This window comes from Pecten maximus, chromosome 13, assembly GCF_902652985.1.
Source record: "Pecten maximus chromosome 13, xPecMax1.1, whole genome shotgun sequence".
Classification (NCBI taxonomy): domain Eukaryota; kingdom Metazoa; phylum Mollusca; class Bivalvia; order Pectinida; family Pectinidae; genus Pecten; species Pecten maximus.
In genome coordinates this window covers 36,033,912-36,054,038 of record NC_047027.1, presented here as the reverse complement: position 1 = coordinate 36,054,038, position 20,127 = coordinate 36,033,912, and the positions used below count along the sequence as shown (strand labels likewise).

The 20,127-nt window shown below is 32.9% G+C and overlaps 2 protein-coding genes across 4 annotated transcripts; one reads left to right on the top strand and one right to left on the bottom strand.

Moving 5' to 3' along the window:
• Positions 1–157: 157 nt before the first annotated feature.
• On the top strand, positions 158–14,564 carry LOC117340934 (methyltransferase FUS9-like). Of its 3 annotated transcripts, none has more exons than XM_033902719.1 (11): positions 158–258; positions 796–897; positions 6,546–6,661; positions 6,975–7,084; positions 8,277–8,387; positions 9,237–9,335; positions 9,729–9,870; positions 10,019–10,146; positions 10,978–11,105; positions 12,068–12,239; positions 13,524–14,564. In XM_033902719.1, exons 3-11 carry the CDS (start codon positions 6,654–6,656, stop codon positions 13,742–13,744), a joined length of 1,119 nt encoding a protein of 372 aa, XP_033758610.1. In that variant the 5' UTR covers positions 158–258; positions 796–897; positions 6,546–6,653; the 3' UTR covers positions 13,745–14,564. The 3 variants fall into 3 exon arrangements, with proteins under 3 accessions (XP_033758610.1, XP_033758611.1, XP_033758612.1); XM_033902720.1 differs by having other exon boundaries at positions 194–258; positions 756–897; XM_033902721.1 differs by lacking the exon at positions 796–897 and having other exon boundaries at positions 207–258.
• A 3,008-nt stretch (positions 14,565–17,572) lies between these two features.
• LOC117340721 lies at positions 17,573–19,857 on the bottom strand. Its single transcript, XM_033902484.1, has 3 exons — positions 19,840–19,857; positions 19,227–19,392; positions 17,573–18,103 (listed from the first exon to the last, which is right to left on the bottom strand). The coding sequence occupies exons 1-3, from the start codon at positions 19,855–19,857 to the stop codon at positions 17,883–17,885; spliced, it is 405 nt and encodes a 134-aa protein (XP_033758375.1). The 3' UTR covers positions 17,573–17,882.
• Positions 19,858–20,127: the final 270 nt, after the last annotated feature.

Sequence of the window (20,127 nt, the reverse complement as noted above, 5' to 3'; positions counted from 1 at the left end):
CATGTTTTAGGACAAACTAATGATGCTATTAAACTTTACATTTACCTGGTATCTTGGGAGTGTAACTACAATTGATATACATTGGGGAATACTATGGCAGTGACTCATCACTGGTAGGCTGTTACATGTTATATAAGAATTATGCAACGTCATATCCTTATACAGTGTACGTGATTTTGTTGTTTATGGTCACATTGAACTATAGAACGGTTACGGCACGAGCCCGCCTCTTACATGTACCACCTTAATATATCACAGGTATGTATGTTCTTCTAGATTTGTTTACAATATAATTATGTGATGTTAAAAGATAGATACCGTTGACGGATTATAAATATCATCAAACTACTGTGATATTATATAGAGCCGTTAAAATACAGAATCCAGTTGTCGGGTCACAACATTCGTCATCATATTATTTTTATATTGACTGACTATGAATCCGCGTAGAGAACCATCGAGTTGGGCTATGATGTTTATTAATATATGGCTGGGATATACGGTTATAAAGAAGAGGTGTCGTTGTATACAACAGCGTGTAACCATTATTGCCAATGACGATGTCTCGATGACCGTAGGTTTTATGCATTTTAACACTAAATCGGAAAATGAAATTTTCTGTATTTACATATGAAAGATGGACAGAATATGTAGAAACGAAATGTATGTCTACTTTTCACCATTCCTAGTCATGTTCAAATAATAACATCGATATGCAGGCGTAATCAAAACATGTAAATAATTATCGAAATAAGTTCATACAGGTGACATTTAGGTGCATTTTGGTGCATTTAGGCGCACGAGATCATCCGTGAAGACCGGTTGCAATAACTGCAACATAAATAGCTGTCTGATTACAGGCGCATGAGACCATGCATGACGAGCAATCGTATCAAGGTAAGCATTTAAGTGCAGCACATAAAAGATATGACTTTAGAGCTGTTACACATAGTTCAAATTATATACATGTGTGTAATATAGAGTTTTACCTGTCAATGCTAATAACACACACATATCTATTATTCTAGTGACATACCTTGTATACGAAACTGAAAATAATGTTTTTTTAGTAATTTTTAAATTATAATTATCAAGTAGATCTTTCTTGCCCGGTGGGGAAAAATGTAACAGTTTTAGGAAAACTAATATAAATATTTCTCATCAATTTGACTTTAATGATTAAGAATTAACTTCAGCATTTAATTTACGGAGGTCTAATATACAATAACGGTGTGTTGATTAACCCTGAAGTGGTTTTTCATGAGAAAACTTCAACCCCAATCCAACCTTGGTAAGGCTAATGAAAAAAATAAACCTTCTATTTTCATCACTGACCCCAACCGTGTCACTCCTACTTCATCAACTTTACTTGATATTGTCTTATCAAACAACATAAATCTATCTAAAAACATGTGTTTCCTCCTATATGTAGTTACCATCCTCTGATACAATTCAACATTTCATTATCATTTTTCAAAAAGCAAAGACAAGACACAGGGCTCATAGGAAAGCAAAATCTAGTTATTCTGCTATTCACTGGGAACATTATAGAAACAGTCAGTATATTACGTAATGCAAAGAAAACATACGTTAAAAACTTCCAAATATCACTAACTAACAAATCTATTTCCCCTAATAAATGGCCGAAAATGTCCTTAATATAAATAAAAATCTACATCTATACACCCGATGAAACATAATAACGCTTTTATCCAACATCCATTTGACAAAGCAGAATGTCTAATGAAAATATTGAGCCTATACCTGAAACTATCAATGACATTGTTATAACCCAAAAGGATGTAAAAGTTCAGTTATATCTTTTGAATGCTAATAAACCTGCTGGACCAGATGATTTGATTCCAAGAATAAACAAACAACTACACCAATGTATCTCTACTATCTAAAAAACACACTGGAAACTTGTTCAATTCTCTAAGCTGGAAAATGGCTAATATTGATGCTGTTTATATGGGTAAAGGGTTAGTTGATGAGGTGTCAAATTACAGACCTATCTCTGTCACTTCATGTTTTAGTAAAATGTTAGAAAAAATCATTTTTAACTATCTTTACAATTACATGATTACATATAGAATTATAACAAAACACCTGTCTGGCTTTACACATATTTATATTCGGCCCCTAAATAGGGATTGGAATTTAATCCTTCCAAAATTGAATATATTATCTTTTCAGAAGAAAAAACAGACATGCATCATCGTATTATTACTTTATATGATGAACCGATTGCTGAAAGCAAACTACATACAAATCTTGGTCTTACACTTAGTGACGATGCTAAATGGAATCAACACATATCTAGAATTTATTAAAAAGCATTTAAAAGAATAAATATCTTAAGATTATTAAAAAATAAGGTTGATAGAAAATCTCTAACTGTTATATATACATCCTACATAAGACCAATTATTGAATATGAAGATGTTGTGTGGGACAATTTTACACTAGCTAAAAAAATCTATTAGAATCTATAGAAGCTGGGAGATAATTACAGGTTTACGTAGAGCAACACCACATGAAAAATTATACAAGGAACTTTAAGTTCCAGACTTCAGATAATCTTCGAGAAATTAATCAACCATATTTTCATGATTTTCATCATTAAGAAATAATGCTAGTAATCTAAACTATGATCGTTACAAAGATCATTTAATTGAATCCCCGATGTGTGAATGCAACCAAGCTTTTGACAATTATAACTAATTAAATAAGAATAATAAAACTTTTTTTTCATTTTATTTTTGATATTGCTCGGCTATATATATATTACCATCAATTCTTGATTAAATTATGCTATCTACTGAGTCAACCCATTGGTGTACCTTATTTTAATGATATAGCAGTACTCAGTATACCTGCATTATCCTTTAGGTAGATACTTACACTATTTTACACTTGTTAAATGATGGCTAAATTGTATTTACTTATATCACCTGTGTAATACCTACTGGATGGAATTAGCTTTGAGCAGTTTTGATACTTGTTATTAATATGTTGTCTTTCTCTCTGCTTCTCTCTCTTTTTCTCTCTCTGGTGTGTGTGTGTGTGGGGGGGGGGGGGGGGGGGGGGACAATTCAATATCACCAAATATTTATGCTTAACAGTATACTTATATGAATATTAATATTTTATTGCTTTGTATTATCCACTGATAACATAATAATCCAGTATTCAAAATTAAGTACCCTTAGCCAAAGGGTTACTCTCTTAAACAACATTGACTAAGTCTAACAACTTCAAGGAGTTACTTACCCTTAATTAAATTTGTCATATCAATGTGTGCATATATACATTATATTTGTCTGTATTTCTTACCACCTGTTGTTACTAAGAAGACTTAGATAGGCTATGCCTGATGCCTAATCATATTTAGTTTCTTCCTATGTCAATAAATTCGTTGAAATTTATATTGAATGATGATAACGATGTATGGCTATCATTTCATTTTTTTTTTTTTTTTTACTTTTTAACAAAAGAACATTGTATCTAAAAGGCATGTTCATATTTCATTTTTCATTTCAAAACATTTTATTGACACAAGGACAATAGGATTGGACAGCAGGCAAAGCCTATATAAGTCCTCTCCCAAAACAGTAACATACACAATGGTACAAACATGGACATAATATAACACATTACATATTACAATCTCAATGCTTAACAAAGAGGCAGCTCCATTAGATTAGTATTAGTTTTGTTTTATGAAGAGAATACTCTAACCTTTTTAAAATAGGTAAAACGTTATTTAAAGCAAAAAGACAGAATAGGCATTTATATCCTAATTGAATAAAATTTAACATACAAATTTTATGGAATAAACATCTGATGATATTGAATTTCCTTATCCCAACAGATACAGGCCATATAGTCCATTTCATCATCACACTGGCCATCCACTGATGAAATTTAGAAATTACATATCACCAGATAGTTTATATTGTTTGGGTTAAAGGTTAAATATAAAGTTTGAAATGATTATTTGACTGAGAATAGTATTTAACAGGAGCTGCCTCACAATATTTACATGTAGGTAGAAATATATATACTTTGACCACAAAGCCACACTCTCCATAGTAAACAACCATATGACTTATATATAGAAAAAAAGTAGGCAGAAGCAGGAAGTAGCATTACATTATATGGTACAAGTTTCATGGTATCAATATATATACCATCTTTGTAAAAATTCATTCATTACTACTAGTATATCACAATATACAAAATGTACATCATTTTTTTTTTATATCTCACTACACATTCATATTTTGTTAAAGGAAATAATAATAAATAGTAAATAATAATAAATATAAGTATGTCTTTAAATGATGTTAAATGATGGCTAAATTTTATTTACTTATATCACCTGTTTAATACCTACTGGATGGAATTAGCTTTGAGCAGTTTTGATACTTGTTATTAATATGTTGTCTTTCTTTCTGCTTCTCTCTCTTTTTCTCTCTCTGGTGTGTGTGTGTGGGGGGGGGGGGGGGGGGGGGATCAATTCAATATCACCAAACTATTTATGCTTAACAGTATACTTATATGAATATTAATATTTTATTGCTTTGTATTATCGACTGATAACATAATAATCCAGTATTCAAAATTAAGTACCCTTAGCCAAAGGTTTACTCTCTTAAACAACATTGACTAAGTCTAACAACTTCAAGGAGTTACTTACCCTTAATTAAATTTGTCATATCAATGTGTGTATATACATTATATTTGTCTGTATTTCTTACCACCTGTTGTTACTAAGGAGAAGACTTAGATAGGCTATGCCTGATGCCTAATCATATTTAGTTTCTTCCTATGTCAATTAATTCGTTGAAATTTATATTGAATGATGATAACGATGTATGGCTATCATTTCATTTTTTTTTTATTTTTTTTTACTTTTTAACAAAAGAACATTGTATCTAAAAGGCATGTTCATTTCATTTTTCATTTCAAAACATTTTATTGACACAAGGACAATAGGATTTGGACAGCAGGCAAAGCCAATATAAGTCCTCTCCCAAAACAGTAACATACACAATGGTACAAACATGGACATAATATAACACATTACATATTACAATCTCAATGCTTAACAAAGAGGCAGCTCCATTAGATTAGTATTAGTTTTGTTTTATGAAGAGAATACTCTAACCTTTTAAAATAGGTAAAACGTTATTTAACGCAAAAAGACAGAATAGGCATTTATATTCTAAATGAATAAAATTTAACATACAAACTTTATGGAATAAACATCTAATGATATTGAATTTCCTTATCCCAACAGATACAGGCCATATAGTCCATTTCATCATCACACTGGCCATCCACTGATGAAATTTAGAAATTCCATATCACCAGATAGTTTATATTGTTTGGGTTAAAGGTTAAATACAAAGTTTGAAATGATTATTTGACTGAGAATAGTATTTAACAGGAGCTGCCTCACAATATTTACATGTAGGTAGAAATATATATACTTTGACCACAAAGCCACACTCTCCATAGTAAACAACCATATGACTTATATATAGAAAAAAAGTAGGCAGAAGCAGGAAGTAGCATTACATTATATGGTACAAGTTTCATGGTATCAATATATATACCATCTTTGCAAAAATTCATTCATTACTACTAGTATATCACAATATACAAAATGTACATCATTTTTTTTATATCTCACTACACATGCATATTTTGTTAAAGGAAATAATAATAAATAGTAAATAATAATAAATATAAGTATGTCTTTAAATGATGTTAAATGATGGCTAAATTTTATTTACTTATATCACCTGTTCAATACCTACTGGATGGAATTAGCTTTGAGCAGTTTTGATACTTGTTATTAATATGTTGTCTTTCTTTCTGCTTCTCTCTCTTTCTCTCTCTCTGGTGTGAGTGTGTGTGTGTGTGGGGGGGGGGGGGGGGGGGGGGATCAATTCAATATCACCTAACATTTATGCTTAACAGTATACTTATATGAATATTAATATTTTACTGCTTTGTATTATCGAGTGATAACATAATAATCCAGTATTTAAAATTAAGTTCCCTTAGCCAAAGGGTTACTCTCTTAAACAACACTGACTAAGTCTAACAACTTCAAGGAGTTACTTACCCTTAATTAAATTTGTCATATCAATGTGTGTATATACATTATATTTGTCTGTATTTCTTACCACCTGTTGTTACTAAGGAGAAGACTTAGATAGGCTATGCCTGATGCCTAATCATATTTAGTTTCTTCCTATGTCAATAAAATTCGTTGAACTTTATATTGAATGATGATAACGATGTATGTCTATCATTTCATATTTTTTTTTTTTTTTTTTACTTTTTAACAACAGAACATATTGTATCTAAAAGGTATGTTATTTATTGATAGCAAATAATACTAAGCATACATAACAGTCGCTTTTGATGACATAATAGATAATAAATATAGTGCTCTTATCACCAAGCCACTTCATCTAGCATAATGTGTCGTTCACTTGATCCATGTATTCCCCATTTGCATTGCATAGCCTAAACACTGAAATAATCATTCGGTGGAAGGAAGTGAAAACCTAATAGAACCAGAACTTGGTCCATATAGACAACAGTTGTTACCAGCTGCGAAAACACCACAGACCATGTCAAGGTATGTGTAATGTCAGTTACTATGGTGATGTGTATTTGTTAATATCGAGAACGTAACGTATACCATTGGCTGTTTGATTTATATAATTACCATGGATCCATATCATTTCTTTTAGATTTCAATGTTTTCGACCTCTTACTTGATTTGATTTGGTTGAACTAAAAAAAGCTGTCTCAGATTACTATTTATTACTAATTAAAAAAAAATTTGTGGAAATAGATGTCTCACAGTGCCATCACAGTTGATATATTAAGTAAGAAATGCTTTTTTATTCTATTCTTGTTTCTGGGATTACTATTGTTCCTGAATCCAGTTTTCCGACAATGAAGATGAACAGCAGGTTTACCGGAGATGTGGACGATATGTACAATATCCACGGTCACGCTGGCAATCTCTGTCGGGAGGCAATTTTAGAAGGTCTAGGTAAGATTGTTGCTTTCAATATCATTTCACCTTCAAAACGGTAAGAGGAAAGAAGTATAACTCGCTTTATCTGTAGACTATATTTACCAAGCAACTTGTGATTTAGAGTGATTTCAAACAATTTTCATCAATCTGATATTCTAATTCACACACAAGAAAAAAAATCCGGTAAGTCTTACATTAGTTCCTGTTTGCAGGAAACATTTCCACAGTAAGTTTAATTATATCATAATTGTTTTTTCCAGGCAGAACCATTTTTAGCTCACCTGCCCAAAGGGCAAGTGAGCTTATGTATTGGTGCAGCGTCCGTCGTCTGTCTGTCCGTCCAGCCTTCCGGCGTCAACTTTTTCCTTCACACAACTTCTTCTCAAAATCCAAGAGGCCTAGATACCTGATATTGGTCATGTGTCATGCTGGGATGAAAGGCTACCAAGTTTGTTCAAATGAATTATTAATCTTGACCTTCATTCAAGGTCACAGGGGTTAGAAATGCTGAAATCTTTAAACAACTTCTTCTTAATAATTAAGAGGTCCAGGGACTGGATATGTGGCCTGTACCATGCTGGGGTAAAGGGCTACCAAGTTTGTTCAAATGAATGATCTTGACAGGTTACATTGGTCAAATAGGCTAAAATCTTCAAATGACTTCTTCTCAATAACCAAGAGGCCCAGGAACTTAATATTAGGCCTGCAGCATGCTGAGGTGAAAGGCTACCAAGTTTGTTCAAATGAATGACCTTGACCTTCATTCAAGATCACATTGGTCAAAATGGCTCAAATCTTTAAACAACTTCTCAATAACCAAGAGGCCAATGGGACTTGATATTGAGCCTGTAACATGCTTGGGTGAAGGGCTACCAAGTTTGTTCAAATGAATGACCTTGACCTACATTCAAGGTCACATGGAATCAAATAAGCTGAATTCTTCGAACAATGATTTCTCGATAGCAAAGAGACCTGATATTAGGCCAGTTGTGTACTGGAATGAAGAACTAGAACATTTATTCACGTGAAGAAACCTAGCCTCATTGATATTTGAATAAAGTGGTTGTCAGCATAATATCTGCAGAAATAACCTAAATCAACTTCAAAGTTGCTGTAGTGCCAGGTGAGCGATATAGGCCCATTGGGCCATTTGTTTGTGTTGAAAAAAGACATTAACATTAATCGTATGACTAATTTGTACAAACAGGAAGAACAATTAATTCAAGATCAGAACATCTGGCAGTACAACCAGTTAGCATAGCAGATTTTGGAACTGCGGATGGGCGTGCATCTCTCTCTCTCATCAATGAAATGATTGGTAAGTATGAAAATTACATCAGAAAATTCAGTTTTCATAACGGTCATTGGAGAAACTTAATACTGTAAAAGTAGATATTTTTGCTTGCTGAAAATTTCGCTTCGCACTGTCAGTCATGCTGAGAATACATTTTCGCGTTGCGATGTCAATGAGAATGTATATCCGAGTACTAATTATCTCCCTTGTCCTACTATTTTTACAGATGTCAGGGTAAGTATTCAACGTGAGTTGTACTTACATATTGTTATAGTGTTAGTATGTTAACTTCGGGGGTCGCGGTGGCCGAGTGGTTAAGGTGTAACGACACTTTATCACTAGCCCTCCACCACTGGGTTACGAGTTCGAAACCTACGTGGGGTAGTTCCTAGGTACTGACGGACAGTTCTACTAATAAAGAAATCTCAAAACACTTGCCCGTCCATGATAACATTAAACAATATGGAAATGACGCTTTAATACCGAGACATGGTTTGCCAACAGGAAATTACTTCTTGGATTTTTTTGTATTAAGTTTATTTAGTGGAAATATTCGCGTTTTAATACTTTCACGTGTATGTATTCGCATTTGGATATTTTCAGTGGAGATTTAATGATCGCGAAATAAACGAAAATTTCTGCTTCACGATTATTTCGATTTTAACTATAAGTAACATTGATTGAATAGTGCATAGGCGGCCGTGATACATTTCCTAATCGGGTATAAAATATATATCTTCAAAAGTTATTTTTTATTATTATTAACTTGACTGTTGTAACCTATTGTAAAATATAAACAATAATTAATTATATTAATATATATTAATAGATAATTAAAAAATATTAATATTACTTATTATTGTTTTGTTACAGATGCCATACAGGCAGGCCTCGGACAGAAGCAGCCAATTCTAGTGTACTATAATGATCAACCAATGAACGACTTCAATCTTCTCAGCAAAGCTATCCAAGGTATAAAGGATTATAATGTATAACGCTGAGAGTGATATTTGAAATTTAGTCATATCCATGCATATCCATATTTTTGTTCATTTTATTAAATTGAAGGCAGTATTCTATATAGCGTTCAGGTTTCACGCATTCAGATGCAAACCCTGGACTATATTTCTGAAATTGTGAATGTTTTTATCCTGCTGTAAAACAGATGTTTTAATGCACTTTTCTTTTAATTGATGTAATAACTAATGATGCATCAAATATATAAATGAAATCTGTAATATAGGCAACCCTTAAATATTTCTGATGTCTGTGTGAACCTTTAATGAAACAGTCTGAAAGAGTATCAACTATGAAACGATAATGAATCCATCGTTCTGATTAATTCTGATCTGAAATTATATTTAGGTAATACACATGATCCTGGACTAAATATCACCGGTAGCGTCTACCCTGTAATTGTACCACGGACTATGTATGAACAGTGTCTCCCAGATGATTCCCTAGACCTAGGAATATCCACTGTGGCTACACATTACCTATCTAAACAGTAAGTATAAATATGTTGTAATATTATATTCAATTAGAGATAATTCATTATTTCCAGGATTTGTCAGCTTATAAATAATTGTATAGGGATTATTAATCATCGTCACGTCAGAAGTCTTTCTGAATAAAAGCATAATATTCTTTTTCAGGGTTTGTCAAATTAAACACGGTATATATTTTAAAGAGGCGGATGACGGAGAACAAAAATTGATTAGACAACAAGGAAAAGCTGACTGGAGAGCTTATGTTATTTCAAGGGGACGGGAACTGAAACCAGGTATGTTTATAATACTGAGGTCGACATGAAGTTTAATAATCAACAAACACCAAGCATAATAAACCATTTCAGGTGATTGATGAAAGGACAGCTATTATAAGATATGTGATGACACGTGTACTTATCATGATGTTGTTGTCAATTGGTCAACACCAGTATTCGGGACCTGTCATCAGTTCTAACTACCTACTAAGTCATGTGACGTATCCCTTTACTCTTGAATTATTTTTTGACATTCGTTGAACTCCTGTCGGCTGGCTGTTGACCTTTGCATAATCAGGTTAAGGGGGAGGGTGCAAAACAAACGTGATCATGAGTTGACATTTATTGAAACGCTGAGCACTTTTGCTTTTTGTTGTCTTTATTTTTGCTGGCAACATAGCTTTGTTAATATCAAAGATTGAACAAAATCATCATCTTAACTTATTTACCAATATTAGACAACATTGATTCAAAATTCTATTTCATTGAACCAAGACGATTTCTTTCAAACACGTTGCAATATCAATTTTAGGCCACTATCATCGGATGGTGAGATGTTCTTTAGTTGTGCCCTATGTACATTTGTATTCCAAGTCAGGTAAAAACAAAGAGGTAATTTTCCTGGATTTTCACATTTGAAGCTTTTAATTCCTGCTTCTCGGGAAATCCTGGAATCATGTCAGTTTTCGTTATGATAATGTTTTTATTCTTCTTTCTCAGAAATTTCTATTTTCCCTTGAATGATGCCGTCCTGATCCCTCTTGATTACCATGGTTAAAGATTTCTTCAAGCCCGTTCTGAAGAGAAAAAACCCCACTTTTCTAGTGATTGTCTTTTTTTTTTATTCAGGAGGATTTCTTATAACTTTAACCGTCTCGTCAAACGATAAAGGCGAGTTGTCGTCGGCGTTTGAAAATGGAATTTCCCCACTGGGAAGTGTCATGTCTGACATGGCCAGAGAAGGAATAATCACACAGGTTTGTAAAATAATGAATGGCCTTAGGTGATTGAGTCCAAGTTAACATGCTGGGCTTTGTTTCAATTTGACGTTATTTTAGTCTATTTTCTGTAATATCTCGAGTCTTTCTAGTAGAAATGTTAATACGATTTGTGATTTGAATAAAGCCTCAACATCTATATACTGTTAAATCTTCTCTTTTTGTAAAGCTCATTTTCATAGTTTAGATAATGCACAAATTCATGGACATATGACATAATACGGATAAGCTCGACATTTGGGTGCCACAATTTCGTAAAACGTACGATTTTTCCATGATATATGTCCATTATTATATAATACGCCTGTTCATCCTTTCGTCCGCAAAGTTTTGTTTGTGTGGAGATCTCCTCTTTCATTTTCAATTTCAAACGATCTTTTTGAAACTTAGTAGACCTTATAACCATGAAATAAAGTTGTGTTTTCGTTCTTGGCATACATTTGTATTGAACAAGTTTTATAAAAATTATTGCCTTATTCAGTATATTAATCTTTTCTGGAGATCTCCTCTCACAGTTTATATCAGATCTCTTTAAATCTCTGTAGGCTTAAAACCCTAGCGGAGTCGACTATGTTTGCAAAAGCTATTCCCCATAGATATTTATTTCTGTAGATCCAATTTCTTTCAAACTTTGTAGACTTTACTTTGACGTGATATTGTACTCTCTCAGTTGCATTTCCATTAAACAGTTAATCTGTAATCGGTTTATGAATTAATGCATTTTGGTAGGGACCGGGGTTATTGTTCTACACCGCGGTACATTTGTTAGAATATGTCTTGATGACGTACGCCATTTACGGATCAGATGCACGATGTTTCATTCTCCTGTTTTTTCCCCTGCTTATTGTTTATTATTAATGTGCATCTTTTGCAGTCGTTCAATCGACTTTCAAGTCATATTTTGGTCTTGTCGACTGACGCATTTTTGCTTTCTTACATAGGAGGAATATCTTGCAACTAACTGGAATGCCTACATGGAGAGAACGGCCGATGATTTTAAGGAACCGTTCACATGTCCGTTACCGGAAATAGAGGAACTTGGCCTGGAACTTGTGTCGATAAAACCAATTAACCATTATCTGCGCCATCCGACATTCGATATCATCAACAAGGGTAACTCGTATTAAGATAGATATTTGTATACACTTGTATGCAGCACATATCAAAACCCATAGGTATTTGTTTTGTAATATTTACTGCAACGACGTATGATGTTTTTATCTCTCCTAAACAGTTTGTAGTCACAAGAATTATATATAATCATATTCGTCGTCTCTCCGGAATCGTCTCTTCGGTAGAATTGATTTCCTAAAACTAAAATACAAATTTTCATGTTAATAAATTGAAATTACCAGAACATGTTGTGTACGTTTTAGATGTTATGATATTAAGATAATAAGAAAAAGAAGAAAAAGGAAATTATGAAACTTCACAATAACATTTTTAATTCGTAAATATCACTCTTCCCGAAAAGGACGAAAAGAAATACTTTAAACCAATGTGTTATTCAAATAAAAAAGTAATATTTGATAGTAGTTCTTCATAACATAGATTTTGTAAAATTTAAAAATTGTTAACTTGATGCAAGTCACCTGACCACCAGATCTTTCAACCTCAAATAAATGAAATAGATGGATTGATGGATGAATAAATGAATGAATAAATAATAAAGAAATAAATAATAAAGAAATAAATCCAGTTCCTCAGCATTATCGATTTCAAGAGAAAACAGATGTTCTACAAATGATGGAAAGAAGAAAATTCATTGCCTTTTCTTGAATAATGGATCAGGGTTAGCATGGACCTTGAGAAGCCTTGACCTTGAAAAGCCTTGGATTTCATTCTGTACCTTGAAAATCCTTGCAAATTGGTATACAGCCTTAAAAAACCTTGAGTATTAGGTTTCACTAGAATAAGTGAAACACTAGCCACTGATCATTTGGACTCAACTTTGTCCTTACCGCCTCCCCTACAGACGTTACTGTTTTAATAAATGTTTCATAAGAATAACTACCATGGCAAGTTATTTTTTGATCAAGTGGATAGTTATAATTTTTTTTTTTTTTTTTTTTTGTCCTCTTGTTCCCTCTCAAGCTGATTTAGATAACGGGTTAAATAGGCCTTTGAAATTTAATTAAGATATTGGAAAAGCCTCGAAAAGGCCTTGAATTTGGTTTAACATAATCCGTATGAACCCTGTGGATCTAATCGCAAAACAGTAAAATGCTGCCACTGGAAAAATATGATGCGAATGGTAGAACCATTACGATCACTACCCTGTCCAACCAGAGCCGAAGTATCTACTCAACACGCTTCTAAATTCCTAACTGATCTGTATACAATACACTCAATCCTTATTCTAACTGATCTCTATTTCTCTATTTCACGATTTGACAGATACGACGGACAAGCTCAAATATTCCCAAAGGATAGTTGCTATGGTCTACCCATGGTTTCATCATGTGATTTACAGAGGATTGTCGGATTCTCGAACTGAGGACGAGAAAGAGATGATTACTGACCAATACTTCAGCAGAATTCAGACACATGCGTTTGAACATTCGGATTTCAAACCGTACATGATTTTCACAGAAGTTGTAATAACAAAGAGCATGTAATGAGTCCATCATGTCACATTTGATTGAACTTTTATAGATACATTGAGCCATAAGGAACATTAAGTATGGAGTATCGAATATTTTATTTACATGTATATAATATTACATATTGCGGTTAAAAAAATCAATGACCATGATCTTCTGGTAAACACATTTGTGTTATATCTATAATTTAGTGTACCCTAGAATGATAATACAGTTATGTAAAAAAAATACATAATACTAAATATTTCACTGTGAACTATTTAGTGTTATATATTACAAGTGAAGGCTGCTGAGTCATTCAATCATCATGAGAATGTTGGCTTCTGATATTTTATCTCATCTGTCAAAGTACATGTAGTAGATATATAGTTTCTTGAACTCTAATTCTTAAATATTTTATTGGATTTCGTCATGTTGGTTTCTGTAATCGGGAAACTAGTACATACTATCATTATATATGTCATATCGTTAGTTTGTTTCTAGGTCTTTTACTTTATAGTCAATTCATTGTTAAGTCATTCTCATAAGTTTTTGTGCAGTAGCACGGATCAGGACACACGTGTAATTTTTTGATTATTGAAATAGTATCACGGATCAGGACACAAAATAACGTTCAATTATTTGAATAGTGACACAGATCAGGACACACAATAACGTTCAATTATTTGAATAATGGCACGGATCATGACACATATGTATAACACATTCACTATTACAATTAAGTATCTTACTTTCATGAAAATGACGTATATCTAATTGGAGAACCATTATCCAAGATGCAAAGTTTATGTTGAATGGAACAAAACCTAGAAATAAAGTCTAATTATCTGCAAAATGCTCTGTCTCCGACTATTTTTTAGCCCATTATCATCAAATGGTGGGCTTTCGAAATTGCCTTTCGCCGTAGTCCGTCATCCGTCCTTGGACAATCCTCCACTGTTCCTTGTTTTCGTTTTTGATGGATACATTTTCAAACGTGGGTAACATTTGGTCACTGTTTGTGTATGTTGAATTTTGAGACTGATGGGAAGACGAGATGACTTACATGGAGCAATTTTGAGTTGAAATTTGTTGTCGCTATTTTCTAGAAGTTCACCCTTCTGAGAAATTAATCAATTTATATTTCCATTACGCCATTTGTGGTCGCTTATTTTCGCTAGATGAACATGTTCAATATTATGACTGAAAAACTGAAGTACAGAGAATATTCTGTCAAAATATCAAAAATGTCAAGAAGTAAATATGACGAAAGAGTTAAGAAGAAAAGATCTATCTTACAAAGATTTGGTTTATTTGGTTTGTTTTGTTGAACGTCCTATTAACAGCCAGAGTAATTTAGGGATGTGCCAGGTTTTAGAGATGGATGAAAGCCGGAGTACCCGGAGAAAACCCATCGGCCTATTGTCAGTTCCTGGCAACTGCCCAACGTAGGTTTCGAGCTCGCAACCCAGGGCTGGAGGGCTAGTGATAAAGTGTTGGGACACCTTAACCACTCGGCCACTGCGGCCCCCATCTTACGAAGAACCAATAAAGAACTTCCAATGGTGGGCACCAAGATCTTTCTGGGATATCTTGTTTCTGTTTTTTAAGAGCCTGTGTTGTAAATACAACTTATCTGTACTGTACATTTGATAATTTATTTACTTATTGTAAAGTAGTTATACTGACAAATAGTAACTTTCAATAAAAGACAACGTCAATGAATAGTATTTACATGAAATCGATCCAAATCAATGTATTAAGTGATAAATGTAAATGATGAATGTTGATAATTACTAATATAAATGTATTGTTTGTCTTTAATTAACATATTGTTTTCGTTGTAAACATTTGAACATCACAAAAAAAATTGACATAAGCTTCGTTTTCTACGTGTATCTGTTCATTTAATGACGTCAACTCACATCCGAGGAACCAACCTATCGGCGTGTCACATACAATTCTTACGTCCTAACTATAAATGTCACGTGTTTACTTTGGGTTAGTCTGCATCCGGAGAGCAGTACTTGATTTGGAGTAAGCTCCCCTAACAAGGCTGCACAACACCATTATATACATGTACGAATTTATAATAGGAATGAATGAATGAAGTTTGGCGAATGCTAGCCTTCATGTGTGAGGACATTTTTGTATTCGTTGGTGTTTTTGAAAATAAAAAATTTTGAACCTAAAAAAAAAAAAACTGTAAATGTCCTAAAAAGCATGTCTTACAAATGGAATTTTTGATATTTATTATATTTTACTCAATCCTATATTATAGATACTATCTTATCTCAGACTACAATAATTTAAGTTCCTCCGCGCATATATGTCGGTTTAAATGTTGTCCGTCTTGTTTCCGTAGGAAACAGGTTAAAATGAGTGATTTGTTTTCACAAGGCGATAATTCAAATAACATGAATCCAAATTGTACAAAACACGTTTCATTTGTTAGATTGTAAAGTGCATTATTACATTATGGGTAGAAGTTTGTTTCGTAACGGTGTTTAACACACAATAAACATTTTGATTTGCAGGGCTAAAACTCCTTGGTTTATGAAATAGAACACTACTTCACGGGCACGTATTTTCGTTGGTTGAAATTACCCACTCAATCCACAATCATCAAAACAGTCATATGGAATTTTATTTGTGATTTTATTAACAGATGAGTTCGTTGATTGAGAATACAAACAATATCAACAATTACTTAAAAATTATATACACTATAAAATACACTACAATGAAAAAATAGATTAATTTTTAAAAAAGCCAATTATTCACACCTGTATACCTTTAATTTGAAAATTACACAAAAGGAAAATTTAGATTTGCGCCTGTTTTGACTTTATCAGTGGTTAACACCTGCTTACAATAGGCCGCGAAAAGGTCAGTGGCAAAATAAATTCAATTCAAACCGGTTAATAATCAGTTCAGTAGATTTTAGATATTATTTTTATTTAACAAAAAAAGTTTTAAAATTCCCGGTAGTGAACAGTTCTAGTATAAGTATTAGTGTTAGTATAAAGTGACCGGTTAGGTTGTCTGACTACTGTCCTCTGTAATGTCATTTCATTATGACGGCACTACAAAGCCCTCCATTAATGATCCATAATGCATGTACACAGTGATATTGCGTTAAAATGATGTGAAAATACCAAACAAAAGGAAGATGTTCGGATAAGTCTTTACGGGCTTCAATGGACGACTATATGTGCATATAATATGTATATATATGTATGTTTTCACAAAAGATTCTGCATAAAAACACGGGTATTTAAGATACTGAGGCGGGTTCCCGAACACTCTCAATTTCAACCTTTAGTATGCTGTTCATAAAGTTATGACCTTGAACTTTGAAATTGTTCAGTCGCTTGAAAATGACACATGGAGACTTAAGTAAATCATTAACTTAGTTTTTAAAAAAAACTTTAAAGAGTTTACTTCAAATGCTTAAACAAACATGTGGGCAGTGAAGAGAAAGCTTAATACATGTCTGTACACAGGCAGTGTGTCTTAATGTCAATTTATGTCAATTGCAAGTCAAATTCAGGTTATTTGTTTTCAGGTAAATTGACCTGAAATGAGCAGAATAGTCAATTCTCATCAAGAAATTGACATGATTTTGATCTGAAATTGACCTGAATTTGACATGATTTTTTTTATTTCAAATTCAGGTCAAATCCAGATCAATTTCAAGTAATTTCTTTTAATCTGAAATTGACATGATATTACATTTCATATTATAATTTCATGTCATTTTTATATCGATGCGTAGTTTTAGAGTAAGAGTTTCAACTTAACTCAAAATGTATTTCCACTTGTATACAGGAATATTATGATTGGTGTACACTCCGGATTTTTTTGTTATAACTCCAAAATATAAAAATAATCTATACTTTGCAGAAATTCACTTAAATGATTAACTCTTTCTCTTACAAATTATGACGCTGCTCCATCCTCCAATCAAAGGCGACGTTATAAACGGCGACGTCATTTTTACGTTCTGGACTAATAACATTTTTTTAGCCAATGAAAATGCTTGTTATATCGAGAATGAATTAAGTCAAAATATTACATTCCATGTGCAATGTAACTCACTAACTGAATATGTATATATGACACTTCGCTAGTGTTACGCTGTCACCGTGAAATCAAATGTGACATAATGTAATTATTTTTTCTTTTTCATTACAACCTCTGTAAAGAATAAGTACGGTTTGAAATCAGAATGTTCAAATGCGTATGTCTGTATCCTGCAGAAGTATTGGTCAATAATCATCCTTTTCTCGTCCTCACTTCGAGAATCCGACAATCCTCTGTAAAATACGTCATGTAGCCATGGGTAGACCATAGCAACTATCCTTTCGGAATATTTGAGCTTGTCCGTCGTATCTGTCAAATCATGAAATAGAGAAATATAAATCAGAATAAAAAGTGATTGTGCTTATTAGATAACTAGGCCTAAGTTAGACAAGTAGTTCTAATGGGTTAACATGTCTGTAAATATATGCAGTCACTGACTATAGGAAATTCATTGATGGTGGGTTAAAACTTTATTATTGATCAATTGCTGATGCGAGGTGGGCTCTCCATCGATATCCTCATTTCAAACCACATTGATTTATCGCCTTCGGGGACGCAAGGCTCTTTTTTTACTGTTTCAGCTGCAATATGTCTCTTTGACAGTTTTGCAAGAATGTTAAAAAATGATAGATTTATCTAAACATCAAATATAGTTAGATCCCTCAATGGACATCTCTTCACATCTATCATTTGTACAATAGAATATGCCATGGAACTCGAGTACGTTTTTTATATTAAGCTCAGTTTCTCAGATATGTTTATTTATTGGTTTATTTATTTTGAACATTTGAGTTTTACGAAACCTAGATTTAGAGAAACCGATATTAAATCTTTCATTGATTCTCCATTTATACTTCAAAAATGGTTTATAGTCTAAACTGAACAAAAATCCATTACATATCAAAGGTGTTTTCTTCTTCCTTCTTGGTAAGAGTGATATTTTGGGGTAAAACAGGCATGCTTATGTGAATTTTAAGAATATTTATATATCAATATCTACTTTTTGTATTTAAGATATATAATGTATATATAATGTTGTGATCAAGATTTTAGTTTTGTTTGTAGTTTTTGGAGGGTTTTGTGACTTTGAAGGTTTAATTTAACTTTTGTCTATAAACTCGTAAGGGTAAACATTAATATCGCGTCAATGTCGTAGTTATTGTACATACAAGCAGCATTAAATTTCTACTGACTGTATGCAAATATTATACAAATATTTCATGGCTTACTGCGTTTTTCAAACGCAGAAGTCATATCGGAAGTCTGAGTCAATCGTGCGTTTGTAAAACATGGTGCAAAATAACATGTTTTATTGACGCGTCAGTATACCATTTCCAGAACGGTGGTACCGTAGGATAGTTGGAATTATGACATTTATTATATATAGAACAAGGTCAGTGAGTTATATGTGATAAATGTAAATATGAATTACCCTTGTTTACAACATCGAATGTCGGCGGAAGCGTATAATGTTTAACTGTCGACACCAATTCCAGTCCAAGTTCCCTTATTTCCGGCAAATCACTGGTGAACGGCTCCTTAAAATCGTCTGCTGTTCTTCTAAGGTAGGCATTAATGTTTGTTGCATGATATTCCTCCTATTTATATGAAAACAAATACCATATTCAAATTTGAAATGAAAGCCGATTCCATAACAGTAAAGCAAAATTTCTACTTATAGAACCAGTGACCTTTAACTTTAACTTTTACATCAGAAATGAGACTCAAGCAAGCAGCAACAGTAGGAAGCACTTTGTGAGTTTTTATCTGCAATTGAGGTATTGAACGGAGGCTAGATGTCCGTTTATGACTTTGCGATATACACTTGCACATGAAACGTGATTCCCAGGAATACACTCACAAGACAAAAACATGAGGATAGGTCATTTTGATCAGGACACTCAAACAATATTAGTGAAAAAGAAAACAGAATGTTTGACGAATGAACGGACCGAAAACGGCGTTACCGTATGTCATTAATGACTGTCTTCAGTAAAACTCCCTAATAACCGTCCGTCATTTATAACCGTCTTTCGGAAAACTACCTCAATACCGCACGTCATTAATTACCGTCTTTTATAAAAACGACCTAATAACCGTAAACGCATCACATAACCGTACGCTTTGAATCACCGTCTTTTGTAAAACCACCTCATATTCGTACTTTCTTAATTACCGTCTTTAATCAAACAACCTAATATCCGCATGTCATTAATTACCGTCTTTCGTAAAACTTTCTCATAACCGTACGTCAATAATAACCGTCTTTTATAAAAACGACCTTTTAACCGTACGTCATTTGTAACCGTCTTTCGGAAAACTTCCTCATAACT